At 40.8% G+C, this 21,954-nt stretch overlaps 1 protein-coding gene across 2 annotated transcripts; it reads left to right on the forward strand.

The window, feature by feature from the left end:
* The first annotated feature begins 1,240 nt into the window (after positions 1–1,240).
* Positions 1,241–21,458, forward strand: LCA5 (Leber congenital amaurosis 5). Of its 2 annotated transcripts, none has more exons than XM_014949356.1 (10): positions 1,241–1,351; positions 1,786–1,868; positions 7,275–7,660; positions 10,033–10,562; positions 12,036–12,173; positions 13,076–13,172; positions 14,389–14,534; positions 16,519–16,657; positions 19,278–19,611; positions 20,042–21,458. In XM_014949356.1, exons 3-10 carry the CDS (start codon positions 7,462–7,464, stop codon positions 20,511–20,513), a joined length of 2,055 nt encoding a protein of 684 aa, XP_014804842.1. In that variant the 5' UTR covers positions 1,241–1,351; positions 1,786–1,868; positions 7,275–7,461; the 3' UTR covers positions 20,514–21,458. The 2 variants fall into 2 exon arrangements, with proteins under 2 accessions (XP_014804842.1, XP_014804843.1); XM_014949357.1 differs by lacking the exon at positions 1,241–1,351 and adding an exon at positions 1,409–1,426.
* The last annotated feature ends 496 nt before the right edge of the window (positions 21,459–21,954 follow it).

Genomic DNA, 21,954 nt, shown 5'->3' on the forward strand with positions numbered 1-21,954 from the left:
CTCCAGTTTATTTTTATTTAGTGGTCCATGAGTGGTAATTTTGAACATTCAGAACTGCAGAGACATGTTTCTGTCAAGTGCAAACGTGTCTCCATTTCCTGAATGTCCCATTTATGCCTTCCCGTGCAGGCAGACTAGAACTTTTGTATGAAATGTTCTGTTTTATTCTGCTCCACCCAATTTTTTATGTCGCTTTCATCACTGGGCTATCAAAACATATTCCATCAGTAAGCTCAGTGAGGCAAGAAAGATCTGCTACTTGTTTCTTTTTCCTTTCCTCTCTCCAGAAAGGTTAGTTGACTACATTTGTTATTAAATTTTAGCATTAGGGAAAAAAAAAGAAAAAGCAGTAACTTGGAGTAATAAAAGCCGAGGTTTAGAAACCCTCCTCCTGCTTTGGGGAATAAAACACAACAGCCTTTTTAGATTAAGGCTGCCCCTTAGTTCAAGCTTATTTGCTAGTTTTACACAGTACTGTTATCCTTTTGTCAGTATAATCCATTTTGCTGGAAGTTCTGGGGTATTTATCATTGGGTATCACACCTTTTTTTCTTTCCTGCTGGTTCAGGGGAGTTTTGGTTTTAAATCACATCACACAGAGTGCATGTGTGTGTGTATATGTGTATATATATATATATATATACATAAAAGCTGTCATTTTCTGGTTATTCACCTAGCTTCCCATCCTGCTTAAATATTAAAGCAAAGAGTATTTTTTTTCCCCTTTTGCTGCCACCTCTGATCAGTCCTTACTCACAGACGTTGCTCTGACCCAAACCCTCTTTTTTAAACCCCAGATGACTTTAAGTGCCTGAAGCCACCCAAGGCTTCCCTCGGCCCCGCTCCTCGGAGGGGTTATGAGGGGGGAAGGCTCATTACCACACAATGCCTTCACCCCCCGCTCTCCCGGGCGCCTCTCTGGCCTTGCACTGGCCGCCTCCTTCGATTAAACCCCCCAGTCCCCACAAGCCCAAGGGACCGCTGCCTTCATCCCCAACCCTCCTCGGGCGCCTCTCTGACTTTCCACTGGCCGCCTCCTTCAATTAAACCCCCTCGTCCCTCTAAGCCCAAAATGGCGGCGACAGAGCGTTGAGCCCCCCTCAATCCCCCCTCAGGCGCCTTAACCAATCAGCAGCCGGAATGTAGCCTCCCACCAATGGGGAGAGAGGGTGCCCCCCGGCGGCTCCTACCAATCAGCCGCCGCGGACCGTCAAACTGGCAGGACGGCTAGCCAATGGCTGACGAGGAGAGCCCGCCTCCTCCTCCGCGCCGTTGCCGGGGCAGCCGCTGGCAGTCGCCCCTTTAAGCGTAGCGCGGCAACCGCCGCCGCGTCCGCCCGGCGGGCGGGCAGGTACCGACGGTGGGGCCGGGCCGGGGCTGGCGGGGGGCGACGGGGCCGTCGTGAGGCGGAGGGAGGAGCTGGAGGGTGTGTGCGTTTTATCCTGGGGGCTGCTGGAGTTCGGAGCGGGCCTAGGCCTCGCCTTGAGGTGGGGGGGGCAGCCGCGGGTGTTACTCCCGGCCTGGCGGTGTGGGCCGGGCTGACCGGCTGGGGCCTGAAGCGAGTAGCGGGGAGGGCGGTAGGGGCCCGGGGGCGGGGGGAGTTGAGGTTTGGAGGGGCCTCCTCCCCGGCAGCGGGCCCTCTGCGGAGCCCTGCGTGTGGGGGAGCTCGGGCCCTGCCCTCAGAGACCGTTTGGCGCAGGGTTAAGTGACTGCGCTTGAGACGTGGAGTCGTTAGTTTTTTTTAAAAAGTGGTAATTAAAAATAGTATTCTATATGTTCTTCAAGGACTTCTCCCCAGTGAAGGACAATCCCTCGCTTGCCGTTTGGGAAGGGGAGAGGCGGTTTCAGGAATGGCCAGGCTGAAGGAGGTAAGGGTGCTCACACCAGAGGGGTCGGTGGAAATGAGACCGACAGCCAGAGCCTCCTCCCTACGGGATTTACAAACATAATCCCTTGTCCTGGTGGCAGGGCTGCCCTGCGTATTACCTGTTGGGACTGCCCTTTCCTCAGCTCTCACCTGGGACTTACAGCAACTTTTTCCTTTTGAGATCTGCTGCTGAAAGTGACTCTTAAGTGTTGCTGGCACGGAGTCAGATAAGTTTAAACATTGGCTTTTAAAAGCATATAGCAGTCTAATTCACCAAAAGCTGTTAAACCTAAAAGAAATGCATATATTAAGTCAGCAGCTGCAGAAAGTTTTCCTAATAAAATACTTGTTCCTCGCTGAGGCCCCATCAGTGCATATGTTTTGATGTGATACAAGTAAATTCTTTTGCTCCTTCCTTTTCTAGAAAAACTACAGTATTTGCATGTGGAAAAGATGGGTGGAGGAAGAGGAGGGAGATAAATTCCTGTTGAAGTTAATGTCCTTAAGTTTAGCACTTTAATAATTTGGACTGGTGCTTTTTTACTTGTCTGGAGCTGGCTCTTTCTCTCCCAGAATAGGTGGAAAAACCTGAGTGGACCGTTAGAGGTCAGCATTTGTGCTCAGGAGTGTCATATGGTGACCAGTAAAGGCATTGAGCTTCTTCTGGTTTTAGAAGGGTATTACAACTGAAAAGGACTTAAAAAGTTTTATGAGTGCATTAAAGAACTTGTATTACAGAACTAAGCTCTGGATGTACTGCGAAAGAAGAATTACTGAGTAATTTCCCTCTCTCTCTATTGCTTAATAGTTCAATTTCTGTTTCTGTGATTTACTTAGGATAGGGAGACAGTATTCTGTCACCTTGCAGTTGTGTTGTGTTCTCTATTTTGTTTGGTTTTTGCAATAATCATGTTTCAATACAAAATATGCAATTAATAGCAATAGTAGAAGTTGCTGAAGTGTAGGAATATGAAATTCCGGGAAGAAAACTATTTCTAAAGTTTGTACGAGTCCCAGATTTACTTCATTCATTCTATACTGATGGGATCTCGACACAGGAGGCTTCTAAAAGCACGTGTGGAGCTTTTGGGGGGAGGGATTTGGGGTTTTAGTGGTGGTAGGAGCTTAGCAGACCCACTGCTAACTCCCAGTGTTTCACTCCTCTCAAACTTATTAAATGTACCAGGGGAAAACAAACATCTTTGTGGATCTTACATGAGTTGAACTTATTTTATAATCAACTCAAACTGGTTGGTAACAATTGAAAAGTCAGTGAAGCAAAGCGTTTCTTAATTAGACAGTCCTTAGGCTAAGTGAAGTAAAACTCCAATATCCTAGTGATTCATTCCTTCTCAAGATAAACTGTGCATTTTTTATGTTAATCAAATTAACAGAAATGGTGGAAAACCTGGGTTTGGCAAGACTTGACAGATTAAGGTTTCTTGTTCTGTATGGAAAATTTGATAATATTACCAATTTATAAAACTGAAAACCATTTGAAGATTCAGAAAATGGTTTTGGTGATTTCTCAGGGGATCTTTTATCAGTTCACCCTTTTCAATTTGTTTTCAGTCCATTGCTTTTCCAAGTACTTCCAGAATGCATCACAAATTACTGTTCATTTACGTTGCTGTATGTCGAGATGGTACTTAGCAAAATACTCTCAAAAGTGGGGAATATCCAGTAGAGACATGATGGATAATTCTGATCCTCCAGTTCTTCCAATTTGTCTATTTTAAATACAGGGAGTTGTGAAAAGCATTCTTCAAAAAATTATTGCCTCTTTTGGGACTTTAAAGTAACTGATCAGCTTTAAGTCTGTAAATGAAAGTGAGTGTTCTTGTTTTTTGTATGTAATTAGACACCTTGATGATTTAACTGTAGGCACTTCTTTTTTTTTCCCCATTTGTTTTCATCGGTACTTGTTTTCTTCTCAAGAAGAAGTCTGTGTGTGATGATTTCTGTCTGTCCTTCTGTGTTCTGAAGGCAGCCAACATGTGGGTGTACCTTGGCTCTGTTTACACTGTTGAAGATGCTTGCCCCATGGCGTAATCCCTGCCTCCCTCCCCACAAGGGCTGGGCTGACACCTCCAGATGTGCTGGTTATCAGCATCCCAGACCCTCCCTGGCAGGAGGATGCTGACAGTTTCTTTCCTCCTTGCCTTGGGTCCCTTTGGGATCATTTTTGTATCCCTGTTAACACTCTGTGCACCTTGCTCTTTATTCTTTGTGATTCCACATTACATCTGGATTTATTACACGTGGTGTGTTTCACATACGTTGAGTACTTGTTCTTTCCTTTATATATAGCTGCCTATAAAACTGGTTTTAGCCAGCCCCCAAGGCTGCATCCCCTTGATGACCAGTAATTAAGCACAGGAGAGCTGTTATGGGGCCTAGTATTGTCCTGTGTCTGTGCTCTCTGGCCCCTGCAGCCACCCCATCCCTGCATTTTTGCAAGGGTTGTAGGTCATATAAGAATAACTACTTATTATTGCTGTCTATAAATGTAACAGTAGGTGCTAGGCAATTGTATAAAACAAAAAGCTAACCCAAATTAGATAAGTTCCCTGGTTGTTAACTAATTGTGTTGCAGCTGCATAAGCTATAGCAAAGCTTCATGCACTCAAGAGGAGTTCAGACAAAGTTTTGGTCCTGGAAATATGAAGAAGCTGTGGACAGTTTGGTCCAGAGAAGGGCCACCAAGGTGATCAGAGAACTGGGAAGCCTGACATAGGAAGAAGGACAGAGAGAACTGGGTTGGTTCAGCCTCGAGGAAAGAAGGCTCAGGGGAGAGCAGTATTTATACAGTGGCTATGAAGAAGATGGAGATTCCCTTTTTATATGGAATCACATGGCAAAACCCAAGGGTAATGGGTACAAGTTACTCCGGGGGACATTCTGATTGGACAGGAGAGGAGAATTTTTCACCATGAGAACTGTCAGCCACTGGAATAATCTCCCCAGGGAAGAGGTGGATTCCCCATCAGTGGACACTTTTAAGATTCAGCTGGACAGGCTGCTTGGATGTTTTGTCTGGGCTGTGTTTTTGCCAAGAAAGGTTGGACCAGATGATCTTTGAGATCCCTTCTAACCTGGCATTCTATGATTTTGAGTCCATGAATGACATCACTACACTCTGTGGGTTACAAACACAGCTACTGTTTTGACACTTTATTTTAGTTAGGATGACTGTAATAATATGAGGTCTGTGTTACAGCCTTTCAGAGTGCTATTTTTATCTTTTATATTATTTTAGTGTTTTAATATAAATTTATTAGGTTGGTTGGTGTTTAGTTGGGTTTTTTGAATTCCCTGAGATTCTGTCCTGTGGAGACAGAACTGATGCAGTCTTGCCTCTGCACCCTCTAGAGAACAGGTTGTCCCCAAAATTCTGCCTGTGTTTCAGTTTGGGCTCAGTTTGCTCTTTCAGGGAGTGAAATAACATACGCTCTGCACAGATGTTTGTGAGGCCAGGACTTAGGAGAGGAGTTGCTTGGGAGCAGTGATGCACCCTGATAGGTTCTAAAAATCTTACATGATCCTAATTTAGCACTCAGACGTGTCTGAGGGTCTTTGTTACGCTTAAACGAGATAATACAATATTATCTGTGTTCTTTTGAAGAGATACAGATACAACACAATGTTATCTGTATATTCTTTTGAAATATCTTTAATAACTGCATTATTTCAGAAGAAAAAAGACCCGTTGTTACTGATTGTTTGAATGTTTGCTATAACTGGTACCTTCCAGCACGTGTTTAGCAATCTCTAGACAAGTGATCTCAAGCGTAGCTTGTTTCCTTCCCAGGCTTTGCAGTGTAATTTTAGTTTTCAGCAGAATCCTCTCTGACATAAGTTTTAGGCACGTGATTTATTTGGAAATACTGAGGTGTTTAAAAAAGTGTTATTTTGCAAAGTTACTCCCCAAGTAAAATCAGACGCTCTCCTCCAAATAATTCAGTGTTAATTTCCCAGCAGCTTTACCAGTTTAGGAATATTTCTTCCTCTAATTCCTTCTGTGTAGATGATGAGGGGAAACGGATCCCAGTCACTGGAGGCAGAGTTGTGCTGGCAGGGAACTGGGGCAGGAAGCTTGAATTCAGAACAAAACCTGACTTGGCAGCTGAGATTTCTGTGCCATCCTGCATGTATAGACAGGGGAGTAAAAGGCCAAGAAGCATTAGATGTTTATTTTATTGGGTAATAATACAGTGAAAAAATTACAGCTCATTCACGGGTATGTTGTAAAAGAGTTTGGATTGAAAGGTGCTCAAATTTGGGGGTGTAGTTTGCTTTACCTTTTGGAAATGGACGAGGAGCTTATGTCAGTCAAGAGGCAGAGCTGGGCTCTGGTGCAAGTGCTGTTTATTCACCTGGTGGATGCTTGATGTCCTGAAGTTGGGGTGAAGTGAGATAGATGGTGAAATGAGCTTGAGAGCTGTGAAGAGTGGTAAGAGAGAGAGGAAAAACACAGGAGGCTGAGTGTAGGCAGAAAAATACCTCCTAAACTGAGGAGAAAATTGTTTTCACTGGGAAGGTGAGGAAAATTTTAGATATATTTGCTCCGTTACATTCTCAGGAAGTGTCTCCAAAAATGAAAATAAGGTGATTTCTTTACTGTGAGATGAGGGGATTTCTCAGTTTACAGCAGAAAACAGGCTGCAGGAGCAGCATTTCTCAGTTTATCCCTGCTGCAGATCCAGTGTTTACCATATACGAGCTCTGTGGTCTCTCTTATCAGATATTAAAAAACCCAAAAGGCTACATTTGCATTTTCCTCTAAAGCACGTGACACAGTGTGAGCTCCTACCGGTCCCTGAAGGCACGAAACACGGGGTGTTGTAGGGAATGAGAGAACTTTGTGGGGCAAAGACTGTGATACGTGTGTACGGCCTCGTTAGCCCTTGGGGACAGAATGTGGGAAAACTGATTTTCAGGCCCTTTATGTAACATTGGAGTGTCAGAAATTGAGACATGGGAGATTTAGTCAAATTCAACAAGTATCTCCATTCTAGTAGTACAAATACATTGGTAATTTATTTGGTTAAAAGTTTTGAAGTATATTTAAATTATTTTCCGGAATAGCATCAAGCTTTCACTTGTCTTCTGTTCTGTTTTCCAAATGCTTCTTTTCCCCTCTCTCTTATTCTAGATTTAGCCATGTTAATTTTCTGCTTTCTTTTTGGGGATGAAGTGTAATACCAGTAGTGTTCCTAGAATGATGTCTGTCATGCTTAATATAAGCAATAAGGCTAATGTAGCACAGCACATGGCAGAAGGTTGTATATAATTTTGTATAATATATAAGGATATATATTATTTTGCAGGGTTTTTTTCCCTACCTTTCTTAACTACACAGCAAAAACCCATTCTCACTTTTTTTGGTGTCTCTGAATTGTTACAGAAAAAATGCATTCTGAAGGGTAACTCCTGCTTCCTGAACTGAGCCCCAAAGATCTCGCGCTGTGGAGATGAAGATGATAAATCCAAGGAAATAATCCAACTGCTGCCACTGAAAGGTCCTTTGTGTCAACATGAACAGTCTTTGAGGGGGAAAAAAAAAATTTGGAAAGCGGTTAAATCTGAAAAAAATGGGAGAAAGAGTCAGAAGTCCAGATTCTGAACACGAGAGGAAATCGGACGGGGATAAAAATAGCGACTCGTATTATTCCGATGAAGATAATGCCTCTCGTTCCTCTGGCCCCTCGCCAACACTGAGCTATCCCTCTACGAGCCACGAAAAAAGAGATCACAAACCCCAAACTTCAAACAGCCTCGTGCACTACCAAGGTAGGTAGATACAGAAACTGCTGCTTTGTCACTCCTCTGATGAGTTAATTGTCTTTGAAAGCCAAAATAAAAGTGGGAAGCTACCATCGTGAGAAACTATAAATAAGGTTCAGGTGAATTATGCTGCAGGTAAACTGTAACTGCTCTGTTGAAAACTGAAACCAAGCTGTTCTTGCATAAGGGTGATTTTTGATCCTTTTTGGAATTAATCATATTTTTGTTAACGAGTGAGTGTGGCTGTTCTCCCAGCTTTTTCTTGAATCAGGCTCATCTTCTCTTTCTGTCTTTGACAAAAAGGCTCGAGGACAAGGACTCAAGGCAAGTCCTTACTCCGTGGTCAGTAAGAGAGAGACAATTGTTAATGTTTCTTGATGATATCAAGTTATCTAAGATACCCCTAAAGGTATCTCTCTTGTGGAAGTCCAGTTGATTGAGTTTTATGGTGTAATCCTGGGTACTTTGAAAAAACAAAGACAAGAGAGAGAAAATGTGTTTGGTGAAATCGAATGTGAAATTCAAGAAGTTTTTCCTGGTCCTTCCACGAGGGTAAAATACCTCTGATTTGAGATGAAGTAGCTCCACGTTGAGCTCCCTTGCACAAACCTCACCTCCGTAAGGTGTTTCCTTGGTTGAGAGGATGGGGAGTGGAACATCCCTACAAAAAGGCAGAGAATGGTTACACAGATCCTGGGCTGGAGGAGGGATGTGCAGCTTCTCTGCCGTGCTTTGACAGCTTCTTCTAAATATTTTCACATGTTTTCTGGTGAAGTCAGGACATATCCTGCCTTTCTCAAGCAAGTCTTCGGTGTCGTTTGTAAGACCTGGATACTGTGTGATTGATTTGGTCAACATTGTCATCTTGAGTTTGCCAGGACATAAAACCCTAAATACTGAAGATGCCCAGGGAGCATATCTCTTCAGACCCTTGGCAGGGGTGGCATCTTCTCCAGAGCAGTCATGGGTTAGCTTTCTGGGAAACCAAAATTTGGGCTATTTAATTTGGAGGGGGGCAAATGAGTGACTACTTCTTTGATTCCATAGCCAGAACTGAACACAATTACTCTGTGAATGTCGTAAAAGACACTAATTCCCCAAAAGTGCAAACTTGGTATTGGAATATTCTGTTCTGCCCTAAATGTTGAGAAATTCCAGATGGGGCTGGAAGTGTAGGGTTAATGAGAATTCCCTTAGCTGGGGATAGGAGTGGCATCATTCCTGCAGTGCATTTCTTGAAGAATTTTTTCACACCTGAATGTGACATAATTGGTTTTTGTAAAGGAAAAAAAAACCCTACCCTTCTTTTTGTTTGCCCAAGCTGTGGAAAAAATGAGCATTAAGCAGAAAATGGATGAGTATTTGTGCAAAATGTTCAGTGAAAATTACAAGAGAATATTTTAAAGCTGGGGTTGTGGGTTTGGTGGGGTTTTTTTTTACAGTAACATATTTTCTGTAGGATAGAAACGTGGTGAAAGGGGAGGAAGAACCTGCTGTCCCAGGGACAGGCTGTGTCCCAGCTTTCCAGCCTGAATGAGAAGCTGCTGCTCAGTGTCTTTCCTCTGAGCACTGTACCTTAATGAATTCTGCATTCTCCATACAGTCAGTTGTTTTAAGAGAGATTTTTTGGTGAATTATAAGCTTCATTCCTTGAGAGTGGCTTGAGAGGCAAGTAAGACAGACACAAAATGTTTAGCTTTTATCCGTGGGGATGATGATAAAATAATAATCTCAGTAGGAATGCGGGTGATGCACGCTGCTAATCAAATAAGGGTGCTGTGTGGAAAAATAACTTGTGATACAAGAATAAATTATTAAGGGAAGAACTGAATTTTCATGGGGTTTATCATTTTGCTTTGGAGGCTTTTTTGCACTGAGCCTTTGGAATCTGGTGTTTTGTCTGTGAGCGTGGCAGCTGGATCTGAAAATACTCCTGCATTTGTCTGAGAGAATTACATCTTGCATAATACATAACCAGCTAAGGCTCGGCTAATTGTTACCATTTTAAAGGCATTTGATAATATTGTATGCATAAGAGTACAGTATTTCTAAAACATTTTAATAAACATCATCAAATATTAACCAAATAGGAGTGTTATTTCTGCTGCAGTTTGCAGATGATTACTTTACAATGGTCCTATGTTGATGGCTGCAAATATTATCTCTTACAGTAGATCACAAAGATAAATCTCCATTTTTTTATCTATCAAAAGGAACATAAGTATCACATATATGCCTTTTATTGTCTGCTTTGAAAGCTGCAATCTCTGCATTGTAAAATTGTTTCAGGCCAGAGCTGTTCCAAGAGGGATGTCTTGAGCAGCCAAATTGCATTGTCTTACAGTAAACATGCTTTTTCTTTTTTTCCCCTCTCTCAGCCACAAAGAAATTGGGTTCCAAATACGCACCCAGCAAGAGAGGGCCGCAGTGGGGCTTCCGCTCCCAGAGCCTCACCAGGGATTCTCCTGCCAAAGAGATAGATCTTGTTACCAAAAGGGTCCTTTCTGCCAGGCTGCTGAAAATCAACGAGCTCCGAAACGAACTGACCGAACTCCACATCAAACTGGACGAGGTGCAGAAGGAAAACAGGGCGCTGAAGAGGCTTCAGCACAGGCAGGAGAAAGCCTTGAATAAGTTTGAAGATACGGAAAATGAAATCTCCCAGCTCCTGGCTCGGCACAACAACGAGATCCGGATATTAAGGGAGCGCCTGAGGAAATCTCAGGAGAGAGAGCGGGCGGCCGAGAGACGGCTGAAGGATTCAGAAGAGGAGCTGTACAGAACAAAAACAGTCTTGCAGAAACTGAAAAAGCTCTCTGCAGATAAGCACCTCGCTGAAAGAGATGACCTGGCGAAGAAACTGGCCTGTGCGGAGAGCAGGCTGGAGGAGAGCGAGAAAAGAATTAAGGTGAGATGACCTTCTTTTCATCAGAAACTGCTCTGGGTATTTCTTACCAGAGGGAGCTTCATGAATTGTATTTTTTCACAGTTGTGGAGCAAATAGACAAACATCCTTTTTTTTTTTTTAACTTTTACACATAAGTAGCATCAAATAAATTATTTCCGAGGTGATTATATACTTAGTAATTCTGCATTCAAATTTCTATTTACAAATGAAGTATATTTTGTCAGAATATACAACTGTGGACATGTGCTTTTAAGTGGTTTTATAACTAGTAATAACCTTTCAGAAATGCATGCAGCTGTCACACAACTTCATGCAATCTAATTTATCGTCTTGGAGGGAAAGCACTTGTTAAATATTTTCTGGGTATTTAGGGAACTCTAATCTAAAATTCTAAAAACCATACAGAGAGTAATTCTCTTTCAGTTTGGTGAGCTGCATTCATGCAGTGTCTGATTGCCCACTATTCTGCATATCTGAGAGCTAAGCTAAAATTGCTAAAATTATAGCAATTTTTTTAATAGCAAAATGAGCGGTGTTTTTACGGGTATGCATTTGAAGAGTTTTGTGCCATATATTTTAAATTTGTTCAGCAGAAACGTTTACATTTTTGTAAACATGTCTAAAAACTCATCTTGTTTAAAAATAATTGTGTTAACACCATGAAACTGTTGGTAGTTGTATGTGATACTATTTTTAGCTGAAATTCTGTTGATTGTTAAGATGATGTTAAAATTTAGTCTCTATATTAGTAATTAAACCTAAATTCCATTACAAAGTTAATAGATCTAGAAATCCAAAGGGTTAATCTGGAAACTAAGCTTTCATAAAGTAAATATCAAAAATACCAAGATATAAATTGCTGAGTACTTAAATCACCTCACCCTATAGTGTCACCATCTGGCACCTGTAGTTTTATCATCAGGTATTTCAACACTTGTAGTGCTGGATCATGTGAAAACGAATCCTGCTCTAAAAAGTAAGGCATTTTCTACTTCTTTTTCCCCTTCTCTCATCATCACAGGTTCACTTGAAACACCCCTTGCAGTGTGAGAACACGTAAAGGAAAGCACAATCACAAATTCGTTTCTAGTAGAAAGGTTTACATTTTTTTTTCTTATTTTCTTCTAATCCTGCACTTTCAGGGAGGTATTTTTTTTTCTTAACCATCAATTTAAGATTTGTCTGAAGAGAGGGGGAGGTGTGCTGTGCCGAGAACCTTGCAGGAGGCAGTGTGTGTTCCCCTTGTGTCCTCAGATCACCTCTCTGTTCTCCAGGAGGATGAGCTGCAGCGTTTGCAGGTGCTCTGGCTGCCTCCTCAGAGTTAGGATTAAGGGTTTAGAGGTATTTAGCATTACAGCAATGGTGAAGCTGATATCTGGATCCAAAAAGCTGGGGGGGTTATTCTATTGAAGTAATTTGACTGCTAAAAGAGTCCTTGAGTTATTTAAAAAAAATATTTTGTTTTAATTGAAGGATCTGGAAAAAAATCTTGAATTAAGCGGTAGCAGTTTTCAACGAGAGTTACATTCCAAGAAAAAAAAGATGTACGAGGCTCAAGAGGAAAAGAGAGTTCTCCAAGAAGAGCTTAATCAACTCACTCAGAAGCTGAAGGTAAAACGGGCAGCGGTGCAGGCTGGTCACTGCTCTGGCATTTTATCTTTGGCACTATCTGTAAGCAGGTTGGAATAGTTTCCCTGTGCTTGCAGTCTCTGGAGCATACTTAATGGTACCACGGAGGAGTTCTTTCCCTGCTTTACATTGAAATGGTCCATGCTCTGACCCTACAGTGTTTGTAACAGGAATGTCTCTGTGTTAATCATTATTGTTAGCACTAGTTAAGAAAAGCAAAATTGAGTACATAACCCAAGCATCGCCATTAGACCGTGAGATCTACTGGAAAATTAGGTTTTGAAGGCTTGATTTTTAAAATGAAATCTGCTATGAATGTTTGCAGTGCAGTGGGTTTGTGTAAAGATGAATTTCATCTATTTCTGATATCCATGTGTGTTGCTAAATTTGTGCAAAGGTTTATTTGCACTCCCCCACCCTGTCGTTGCCCAAATTCTAAATTTAAGGACTGAAAATGCTGTTATGTTCAACCTAGGAGGTTTATCTTTAGGGAAAAAAAATAAGATTTGAAGTAAAGTACTTGAAACCCCAAGTCTCCTACTTCTATACTGGAGATGCACCAGTTTACCCCCTTACTCGCTATCAAGCAAGTAGCAGTAGCATTAATTACTCAAAATCTTAATTATTTGGAGTGTTTTAAGCCTGATACATTAGTGGAGAATTTAATATTTTGAGTTTTTGGGGGGAGAAGTTTTATCTGCTTTCTTATAGCATAGGAAAAGTTAGGAATGTGCTTATTCTTAAAACATTGTACATAACTACTGATTGCTTTACTCTGTTTCTATTTACAACATGTATTTTTAATTTAATTTACAGCTTTGCTAATGACTAGTAAATGAAACATTAGTAACTTACTCTGTTATTCCTACCTTTTTCACTCACAGGAAAAAGAAAGAGAACTTGAAGCAAAAAATATATATGCTAATCGCATGTTGAAGCTGTCCCCGAGAAAAGATGTGGATATTATCCAAAGAAAAAGAGGTAACTTAAAGAAATAAAAGCAGAAAAATTAATAGGGGTGCTTTTAAATTGCTCTGCTGGGTTATATGGTTTGTGCCATTCAGTGTTTGACCCTTCAGCTGCCTGGTCAGGAACGTTTATTTGCCTCTTCTGTAACTGCAGCAGGACCCAAACCCACAACTTCATCAAAAAACATCCTGAGCTCCTTTCACAACAGCTGTTCCTGGGTGAGGGAGCAGGAAAAAAACATTTAGTAAATTCTCTAATAGATCATCGATAATGTGTACACGACAATAAATTACAGAGGCTTTAAAAATATGGCTCCTTTCAAGCAGCTGTTCCTGGGTGAAGGAGCAGGAAAAAAACATTTAGTAAATTCCCTAATAGATCATAGATGTGTATATGACAATAAATTACAGAGGCTTTAAAAATATGTAACTTCCCTACTATCAATATTTTGGTTATGCTTTTTATTTGTTTTTTACTAATTTGAATGTACTGTCTGTGAGATGAGCTGCAATTTTTTTTATTTCCCTCGAAGAATACACGTCCCAGAACACAATCTCCTAAAAGTATCAGGGCAGTGATTTCTCTGGGTGTGACAAGCAGCCTCAAGCCTTATGCTACCCACACCAATGTGTGTGTATCCGTGTGTGTGTGTGTGCATTTAGCTCATTTTCACTGGAGCAGTAGAATCTACTTGTCAGAAGCAGCAGGAATTTATGGGACTGTTTTAAATATTTAATGGCAGCCTTTCAAACAGTTTGTCTGCTGCTTGCTTTATTATAGATACTCTACTATTATTCCATTTTAGGTTAGGATTTTGAAACATGTCATTCCACAGAGATAAGCGTATGTGTTTTCAAAGATGCAAATAAGTGAATTTTAATTTTATGAGTTTGCTTCTTTACATGTAGCTTCTGTGACAAGCAGTGAGATGAGAGAGATTTTGTGAGGATTTTTTTTAGCAAATATTCAGTATACGATAATGGCTTTATAAGTAGCTTTAAGGTGGGTTTTTTATTTTTTTCAGTAGGAGTTTTGCATGCCATTTTCTCTTAAATTAACTTTTACAGATGCTGAAGACAACTATGTGAAACTTGCCAATACTTTCCACTTCCATTGGCTCTGATACTGTCTTTTATGTTTGCTGCAAATCATTAAAAATGAGAGATAGGGGATGTAGTGGGGTATTTTCAAGTGAAAACATTATTTAATTAGTTTGTATTTTCTCCAGCCAACAACCAAAATATTAAAAAAGGAGCCCAGCTCACAAAAGCTGTCCAGACCAGTGGATACTTCTCCCCGGTGGAATTTCTTCCAGAAGCAGAACATGTCAGTGGTGATGCAATACACAAGAAAGAAGGAATTCTTCCTAAAATAGTGAGTTCCATAAAAAATTGAGGCTTGTTCCAGGTAACTCACCTGTCAGACTGAATGTTTAATGCAGAGCTTATATTTCAGCTTATATTTATATTTTATATTAGATGTGTAAATATTACAAATATAAATAGATAGAAAATGAAATTTAGAAAAGTATTCTGATCTTTAACAGAAACTCTGCCCTTACAGAAATATCATACTCTGTTTTTGTGATGCTAAGTTCATCATATTTTAGGTCTTACTGATAATTATTAATTCAATTTGGTTTTTTTCTCTGCCACTGTGATTTCTTTGAATTTTTTAAGACTTCATTTTGGTTTTCTCCCCTTTTCTTTGTTTGTAATGCTTATTTGAGCAATCTGCTGTAACCGCGCTGGCCGCCTTGTCTTTTTGCTTTGGTCTTAATTAGGGTTTCTTTTACTTTCCAGATTTATTTCACAACGCATAAATCTAACACTTCCTCTTATTGTCAGGGTGCTGGTATTTCTTCTGTCGTTTTTCCAGCTTTGTGAATACGGTTGGATTCTTTTTGTTGTTGTTGTTTTTCCATTTCCCTTATTATTATAAAATAGTGCCATTAGAAGCTTTGCTAACGCTTCTGGGACCTCAGGCTAAACCCAGAGAGCTTTGTAAGGTATTGGAAATCCCAATGAGACAGGTTCTGGTAGGAATTGTACAAATTCTGATGGCATTAGGTAAGGAGTATTGTCAGAAATAATGCCCTGATTATGCCCTTGACTGGCTTCCTGTTAGGACTGAAGCTTTTTCATGTCTGTTTGTATGTTCTCTCTTCCAAAAGCCTTCTGTAAGTTGGGATGTATTTAATGTGTGCATTCCTCCAGCATAGACTTGAGTATGGAACTGCACAAGAGCCACTTGTACCTTCTGTTAGGACTGAAGCTTTTTCATGGCTGTTCTCTTCATATATTCTCTTTTCCAAAACCCTTCTGTAAGTTGGGATGTATTTAATTGTGCATTCCTCCAGCATAGACCGAGTATGGAACTGCACAAGAGCCACTTGTACCAAGTCTGTGTCGTCTTACAAACCCCTTTAGCTTGTTTATGGTGTTGTTTTATGTGACATAAGTTAGATTTAGGGGTAGCCTGGCCTTTCTTCACTTTTCCAAGTCAAGCATTTTGAATACCTGGCTGCCATCTCTTCATCCAGTTGTTTGGTTTTTTAATATAAAGATGGTAATTTTTAACATGAAGGGAAAATACTTGACGTTGTTTTGGCTAATAGTTATAATGTTTTTGCTCATTAAGTAGTAACCGTTTCTCTTAGAAGTTTATTTTAATCTAGAAGTTTATTTTACTCTAAAATAAGCACAAGCTTCAAAGTTAGAATCCACGTGTTGGATTCCATTGGCTTTCTCTTCACTTTGTTGCCGCTACTTTTCCGTGTTAGTGATTTTTACTGCTGCTGTTAATATCTTTTCTGCCAGTTTTTCTCCTTTTAAATGTGCATTTATACTCACTAGCTGAATTTTTCAGCCAAGATTAATCCTTTCTCTCCTGCTATTTGTTACATGATACTCCATAACTGTAAGTACCCCTGTGAAACTCTGAATCTACAACCCACTCGAGAGACTAAAAAGATCAGATTGTGGAAATAGAGGGTAACCAATTGCTTGCTTGATAAAAGAATAAGGTGGTGGGGTCTGGCCTTCTATTAAAATCCCTGAAAAAGACAACTTCTGGAATAATAATTCTGCTTTATGACATTGGAGCTGCAACTTCCCTGACGTGTGCGGTAGGGAACGGAGTTGATTGTCTATTCATTTTGTTTCTGGTGCCTAAAACTATGTTAGAGCTGAGAAGATTTCTTTAGAGCCAAACCCCTGGGTTGTTGAAGCTGGTTTGATTTAGATGATTTGCTCGTTTTTGTTTAGCTGTAAGAATGTGATTTCAGAGAAGTTCATACGATTTTGTTTTATTGATTATTCCCCACCCCAAGTTTCATTTTTGTATTAATTGATTTCAGGAAAAAGAAACTCAAGACAAAGAACGGAAAGAGCAAGCAGACCTCCTTCGACAAGAGCAAGAGAGGGAAAGGGAAGAGAAATTGAAACGTTTTCAGGAAATGCAGGCTTTAGAGGAGAGAGTTCAAAAACTACAGGACGGTAAGGAAATGGGCAGCTGAAGCCTGCAGTACCCCATAGAATGCTAATGGAGTGAGGCTGCTGGTTCCCTGGGAGAAGAGCAAAATGATTTTGCATAGATCACTACAGTGGAAAATTATTTTCAGTTGTATTATGCAAAGAGAATCAGAAAGAAATAGGGGATACGGAGTAATCTGTGTCCTGTGCTCAGCTGTGATTAATATGCAGCGGCAAAAGAATGCTGTCTGCTAAAAAATATTGAAGCCTGAGAGATTTTGCTTTACAAAAGCAGGATGGCATGGCAGGTAAACACTGGTGGTATCTCTGGGGTGCTAGATGGTATCCAGGTAGATTTTTATTGTTATAGAACAGATGTGCTTTCCTTAATACAACCTGTTTTTTCAGTACGTATCTACTTAAAATCATAGAATCATTTAGGTTGGAAGCTGGTATAGAACAGATGTGCTTTCCTTAATATGACTTGGTTTTTTAGGCCATATCTACTTGTATCATTTGAAATTGTAGTTTCTCTTTCCATTTGTGTTTACCTGAATCACTTGGTGGGTGAGAAATGTCAGTTTCTATCATTATATTTTAATATTGCTTTTTTACTTATTTGGTTTTCACACCATCTTAATGATTTACATTTGTAAGTTTCTTAATATTTGAAAGTATTTTAGATGGACTGCACCCTGTCACGCTATAAATAATCTTTCAGTGATTATATTGCAAAAACATTCATTCTAGATGACCAAGAAGAATTTTAAAAATCTATTTCGTTCACCTTTCAGAGGTGAATTCTGTGTAAAACCCCCTGCCTCCCCTGGCATCAGTGCACAACTCACACAAGCCAAGGATCCGCTCCGTTCAGTCTCTAAGTGAGAGGATTCTGACCTCCTTTCCCAACTCACCGTGTAGGCTGAGATTTTCCCCTCCTCACCTACAGAAAGGCAGCTCCTCACTTCACTTGGTATAACAATACACTGTTGGGAAAAAAAAAAATATTAAATATATTAACCAAATTGTTACAGTTAGTTCTGTAAGCTTGATCTGGGAAAAAATAATATATATATTAAATATATTAACCAGATTGTTACAGTTAGTTCTGTAAGCTTGATCTGAAGTATGATAGATAACACAGAACTTTTTGGAAAGATCAGTCAGAAATTTGGATAAAGTGTGTTGAAGTGCCCACATAGTCCTGTTCAACTTTTGGCCAAACACACAAAATAGAAAAAATATATAATCATAGAATTGTCTGGGTTGGAAGGGACCTAGAAGATTGAATCCAGCCATCAACCTAACTATGATAAAAACCATCACAGAAGATTGAATCCAACCATCAACCTAACTCTGATAAAAACCATCACTAACCCATATCCCTAAACACTATGACAACCCATCTTCTAAATCCCTGCAGGGATGGGGCCTCAACCCCTTCCCTGGGCAGCCCATTCCAAGGCTTAAGAACCTTTTGGTGAAGAAATATTTCCTAATCTCCAATCTGAACCTCCACTGGTGCAACTTGAGACCATTTCCTCTTGTCCCATGGCCTGTTCCTTGGGAGAAGAGCCCGACCCCCCCTGGCTACACCCTCCTTTCAGGGAGTTGTAGAGAGCGAGAAGGTCTCCCCTCAGCCTCCTTTTCTCCAGGCTGAACACCCCCAGCTCCCTCAGCCTCTCCTCAGAAGACTTGGTCTCCAGACCCCTCACCAGCTCCGTTGCCCTTCTCTGGACACGCTCCAGCCCCTCAATGTCTTTTTTTCGTGGAAAGGGGCCCAAAACTGGACCCAGCTCTCAAGGTGGGACCTTACCAGTGCCCAGGACGGGGACGGTCACTTCCTGAGAAGAGAGAAATATTTGGGAAGCTTCCTTTTTCTTGTATATGTATTTGCAAGTTCTATCTGTCAGTGTATTACTGTTTTGCACCTTTGGTGTCCATGTATAGCTGTGCAAACCAACGTTTGGTATTTGCACAGACACTCATGTGGTGATGCCCAGAATCATAGAATCCCAACCCAGAATTGGGTTGGAAGGGACCTTAAAGATCATCGAGTTCCAACCCCTTGCCCTGGGCAGGGACACTCATATGAAGGTGTTTTCTGGGTGCAGCAGATGCAGAATATTTTAAATCATTCACAAGTTGAAACTGGTATGGCTGCTTTGACTCTGGGTTCACAGGAATAATTCCTTTCATGGGGGGGGAAAAAAACCCCACCCCACGTATCCCAGCGCTGTCCTGAGGTCAGAGATGCTGACAAAGAAAAATGCAGCGCTGTGAAAGTGGGAACTGTTCAACCCAGTGACATTGGGTTCATTTTCATTCAAACCCAGGAAATGGGAAGGCAGTTGGCAGAAATGAATTTCTTCTGAAAACTCTAAAACATGGATAATGTCCTAATCCCTTTGGGAAATGACAGTAAACTTTTATGTCTTAGCAGAGAAGCTGGTGTGAATTTAGTTGTAGTTTTTGAGGGATTAATTTTTGCCTTAGGAAATTTTTGCCGTAGGAAAGCCACACTCTGCATAGAAGAGCACATTTAAAAACTCAATGGCTTTTGGTTGTATTATTTTAAAAATATTCTTTTAAAGGCATTTTAAAACTAAAACGTTTTTAAATAATGTTTAACCGTTTCCTGCAGAGTGGGAAAGGGAAGAATATGACAAAATGAAAAAAGAAAGCAGCTTTTTATTGGAAAAAGAAGAGAAAACCAAGATGGAGCCAGAAATCCCCAAAGCTGAAGTAGAGAGAGAAAGCCCTGAAATGCTGGAAGAGCGGCAAAAAAGAGAGTTCCTCCTTGCTAAAATGCAAGAAATTGATAGAGAAACTCAGAATGTAACAAACATGAGACCTGCTTCCCAAACGCCGTCGGTAAATACAGCAAGAAAATCCGATTTGCTGGAGAAAAAAGAAAAAACTACTCAATTTTTTGAGCTTCCTGGGAGGGTAAGTAACGGATTTGGGGTAGGGGACAGGTTTTTAAATAATGTTTAACCGTTTCCTGCAGAGTGGGAAAGGGAAGAATATGACAAAATGAAAAATTTTAAATAATGTTTAAATGTTTCCTGCAGAGTGGGAAAGGGAAGAATATGACAAAATGAAAAAAGAAAGCAGCTTTTTATTGGAAAAAGAAGAGAAAACCAAGATGGAGCCAGAAATCCCCAAAGCTGAAGTAGAGAGAGAAAGCCCTGAAATGCTGGAAGAGCGGCAAAAAAGAGAGTTCCTCCTTGCTAAAATGCAAGAAATTGATAGAGAAACTCAGAATGTAACAAACATGAGACCTGCTTCCCAAACGCCGTCGGTAAATACAGCAAGAAAATCCGATTTGCTGGAGAAAAAAGAAAAAACTACTCAATTTTTTGAGCTTCCTGGGAGGGTAAGTAACGGATTTGGGGTAGGGGACAGCAGGGATGATGCCACCAGAGCACAGGGGCAGAAGCAGCGGAGCGTAAGGACTGTGGATTTGAGCAGTGAGTTAACATTTGGTAGTTACGTACCTTCCTTTGGGAAAGGATCTGGGAGACCGAGTTGGCTTACCCAAAAAAGTGACAATTTAGAAGAAAACGTTAAAGAAAACACAGATTGCAACAGCAAGAAGGAAAAGAAGTCCAATTTAATGGAACAGCTCTTTGGAAGCAGTGCCGGTACCATCCTTCTCTCTAAAAACAACGATCCAACACCTTTTGATGTAGAGTGGGACTTGAGAAATACTGTCCCCCTCGATAAAAACAGTAAAGTCAAAGGGAAAGAAGAAGGTGAGTTTTTTGGAGAAGGAAGGAACCCAACCCGGCACCGTCCGCAGCACGCTGCGAGCAAGCCAGCAGTGAGGACCCTCGGCTCTTTAGAAGATGAAATCGAAGAAGTAATCTTACACTGATCATATTTTTGTATCTTTTGTATGTAAATACTGAAAAAAAAAATTATTTTCCTGTAATATTTATTAGATACAGATTTGAAGCATTTTGGATATGTTGTAAAGCCTTATGAAGGAGTAATTATTTCCGTGAGTGGGTGTATGTCTAGAGGAAAGATGGGCTTTGATAGAGCAGCCTAACCCTTGTGCAGGAAACTGCTTCTGAAAGGTCATGTCCAAAGGCAGAGCTTGGAGACCTGGTGGTGAGTTGTGGCAGGAACACAGGGAAAGGTGTCCCCAGGGACTTGGAGAGATGAGACAGGCACTGGCTGGACGTTTGAGGGGGAACACTCTTGCCCCAGAATTACACTTCTCATGAGGGAGTGTTATTATTTCTTGCAGGATGAGTTGGCCAAGAAAGGTGAGAAGCTTTTATGTGGCAACCCTGGCATTCGGGGTGGCTACTTGATGGGCATCTCTGGCTGTAGGGAGCGTTGGGGTGGTGTTCCCTGCAGGCTGCTCACAGTTCTCTGCTTTTCATTTGAAATACTACTACTATTTTTTTTTTTGGCCTCAGATATTTTCTTTCTCAGGCATTTGGGGAGCCTCTTAACTGTGTCAGGAGAAGGCACGTGTAGCACCAGTGTGGGGAAGTGGGTAGGAGACACCTGGCACAAGGGCTCGGGGAGAAAGAGAATATTCTGCACTGCAATCATGTTGTCTCAGAAGAACATCAACAGAAGCACAACTAACTCAGGAACAGCCAGTCCCTCCTCTGCATAGGTTTTCTGGAGACCTTACTACCAAATTTGTCTAACTCTTCTCTTGTATTTAGATTATATTTATTACATAATGCCATTTTTTGTAATTTCTGAATTTTGTATGTAAAATTCCAATCATTACTAAGTTGGTTTTTTTTAACAAAATGGTTTTATTAAATGAGTTGAGTAAATTTTTGTGCGGAGATCATCCTTAACACAAAATTCTGATTTATATTTTTTTATATGAGGATGTTGATATTGGGGGGGGGGGGGGGGGGTGTTGCTGGTGAGGTTATTCACCAGTCACTGCCACGTACACAAATTAAAAAAGTAGGAAATGAGGGATTTAGCAAAGACATTCCAGAGAATAAGCTGAAGGTTAGAAGAACTAGAATAACAGATTTTGAAACTCCTCTCTGATATGCTCCCTATGAGCCTGATTCAAACCATACTGAAATGCAGAGAATTCTTGTGATTTCAAGATGCTTTCAGTCAAGATTTCTCTAAACACAATGGCTCCTCTGGAGAGAAAAGCTGGTGTCTGCATCATGCAATAACTTTGTTTGCTTTCCCATCCAGAAGGGAAATTGGTTGCAGCCCCAGCCCCAGCGTGTGGGATCATTCTCACCCTGGAGTGAAGAGCAGCTCATGTTCACCTGCTTCCTGAAAACCCTGATTTTATCAATTATAATATTCCAGGATTT

Source organism: Calidris pugnax, unplaced genomic scaffold (genome assembly GCF_001431845.1).
Source record: "Calidris pugnax isolate Ruff unplaced genomic scaffold, ASM143184v1 scaffold132, whole genome shotgun sequence".
Lineage (NCBI taxonomy): Eukaryota > Metazoa > Chordata > Aves > Charadriiformes > Scolopacidae > Calidris > Calidris pugnax.

Excerpts from the sequence above, each read along its gene's own strand:
- LCA5 (XM_014949356.1), top strand. The coding sequence starts at position 7,462 with ATGGGAGAAAGAGTCAGAAGTCCAGATTCTGAACACGAGAGGAAATCG. Across the intron at positions 10,563-12,035 it reads AGAGCGAGAAAAGAATTAAG|GATCTGGAAAAAAATCTTGA; the intron begins GTGAGATGACCT and ends TTTTAATTGAAG. Across the intron at positions 14,535-16,518 it reads AAGGAATTCTTCCTAAAATA|GAAAAAGAAACTCAAGACAA; the intron begins GTGAGTTCCATA and ends AATTGATTTCAG.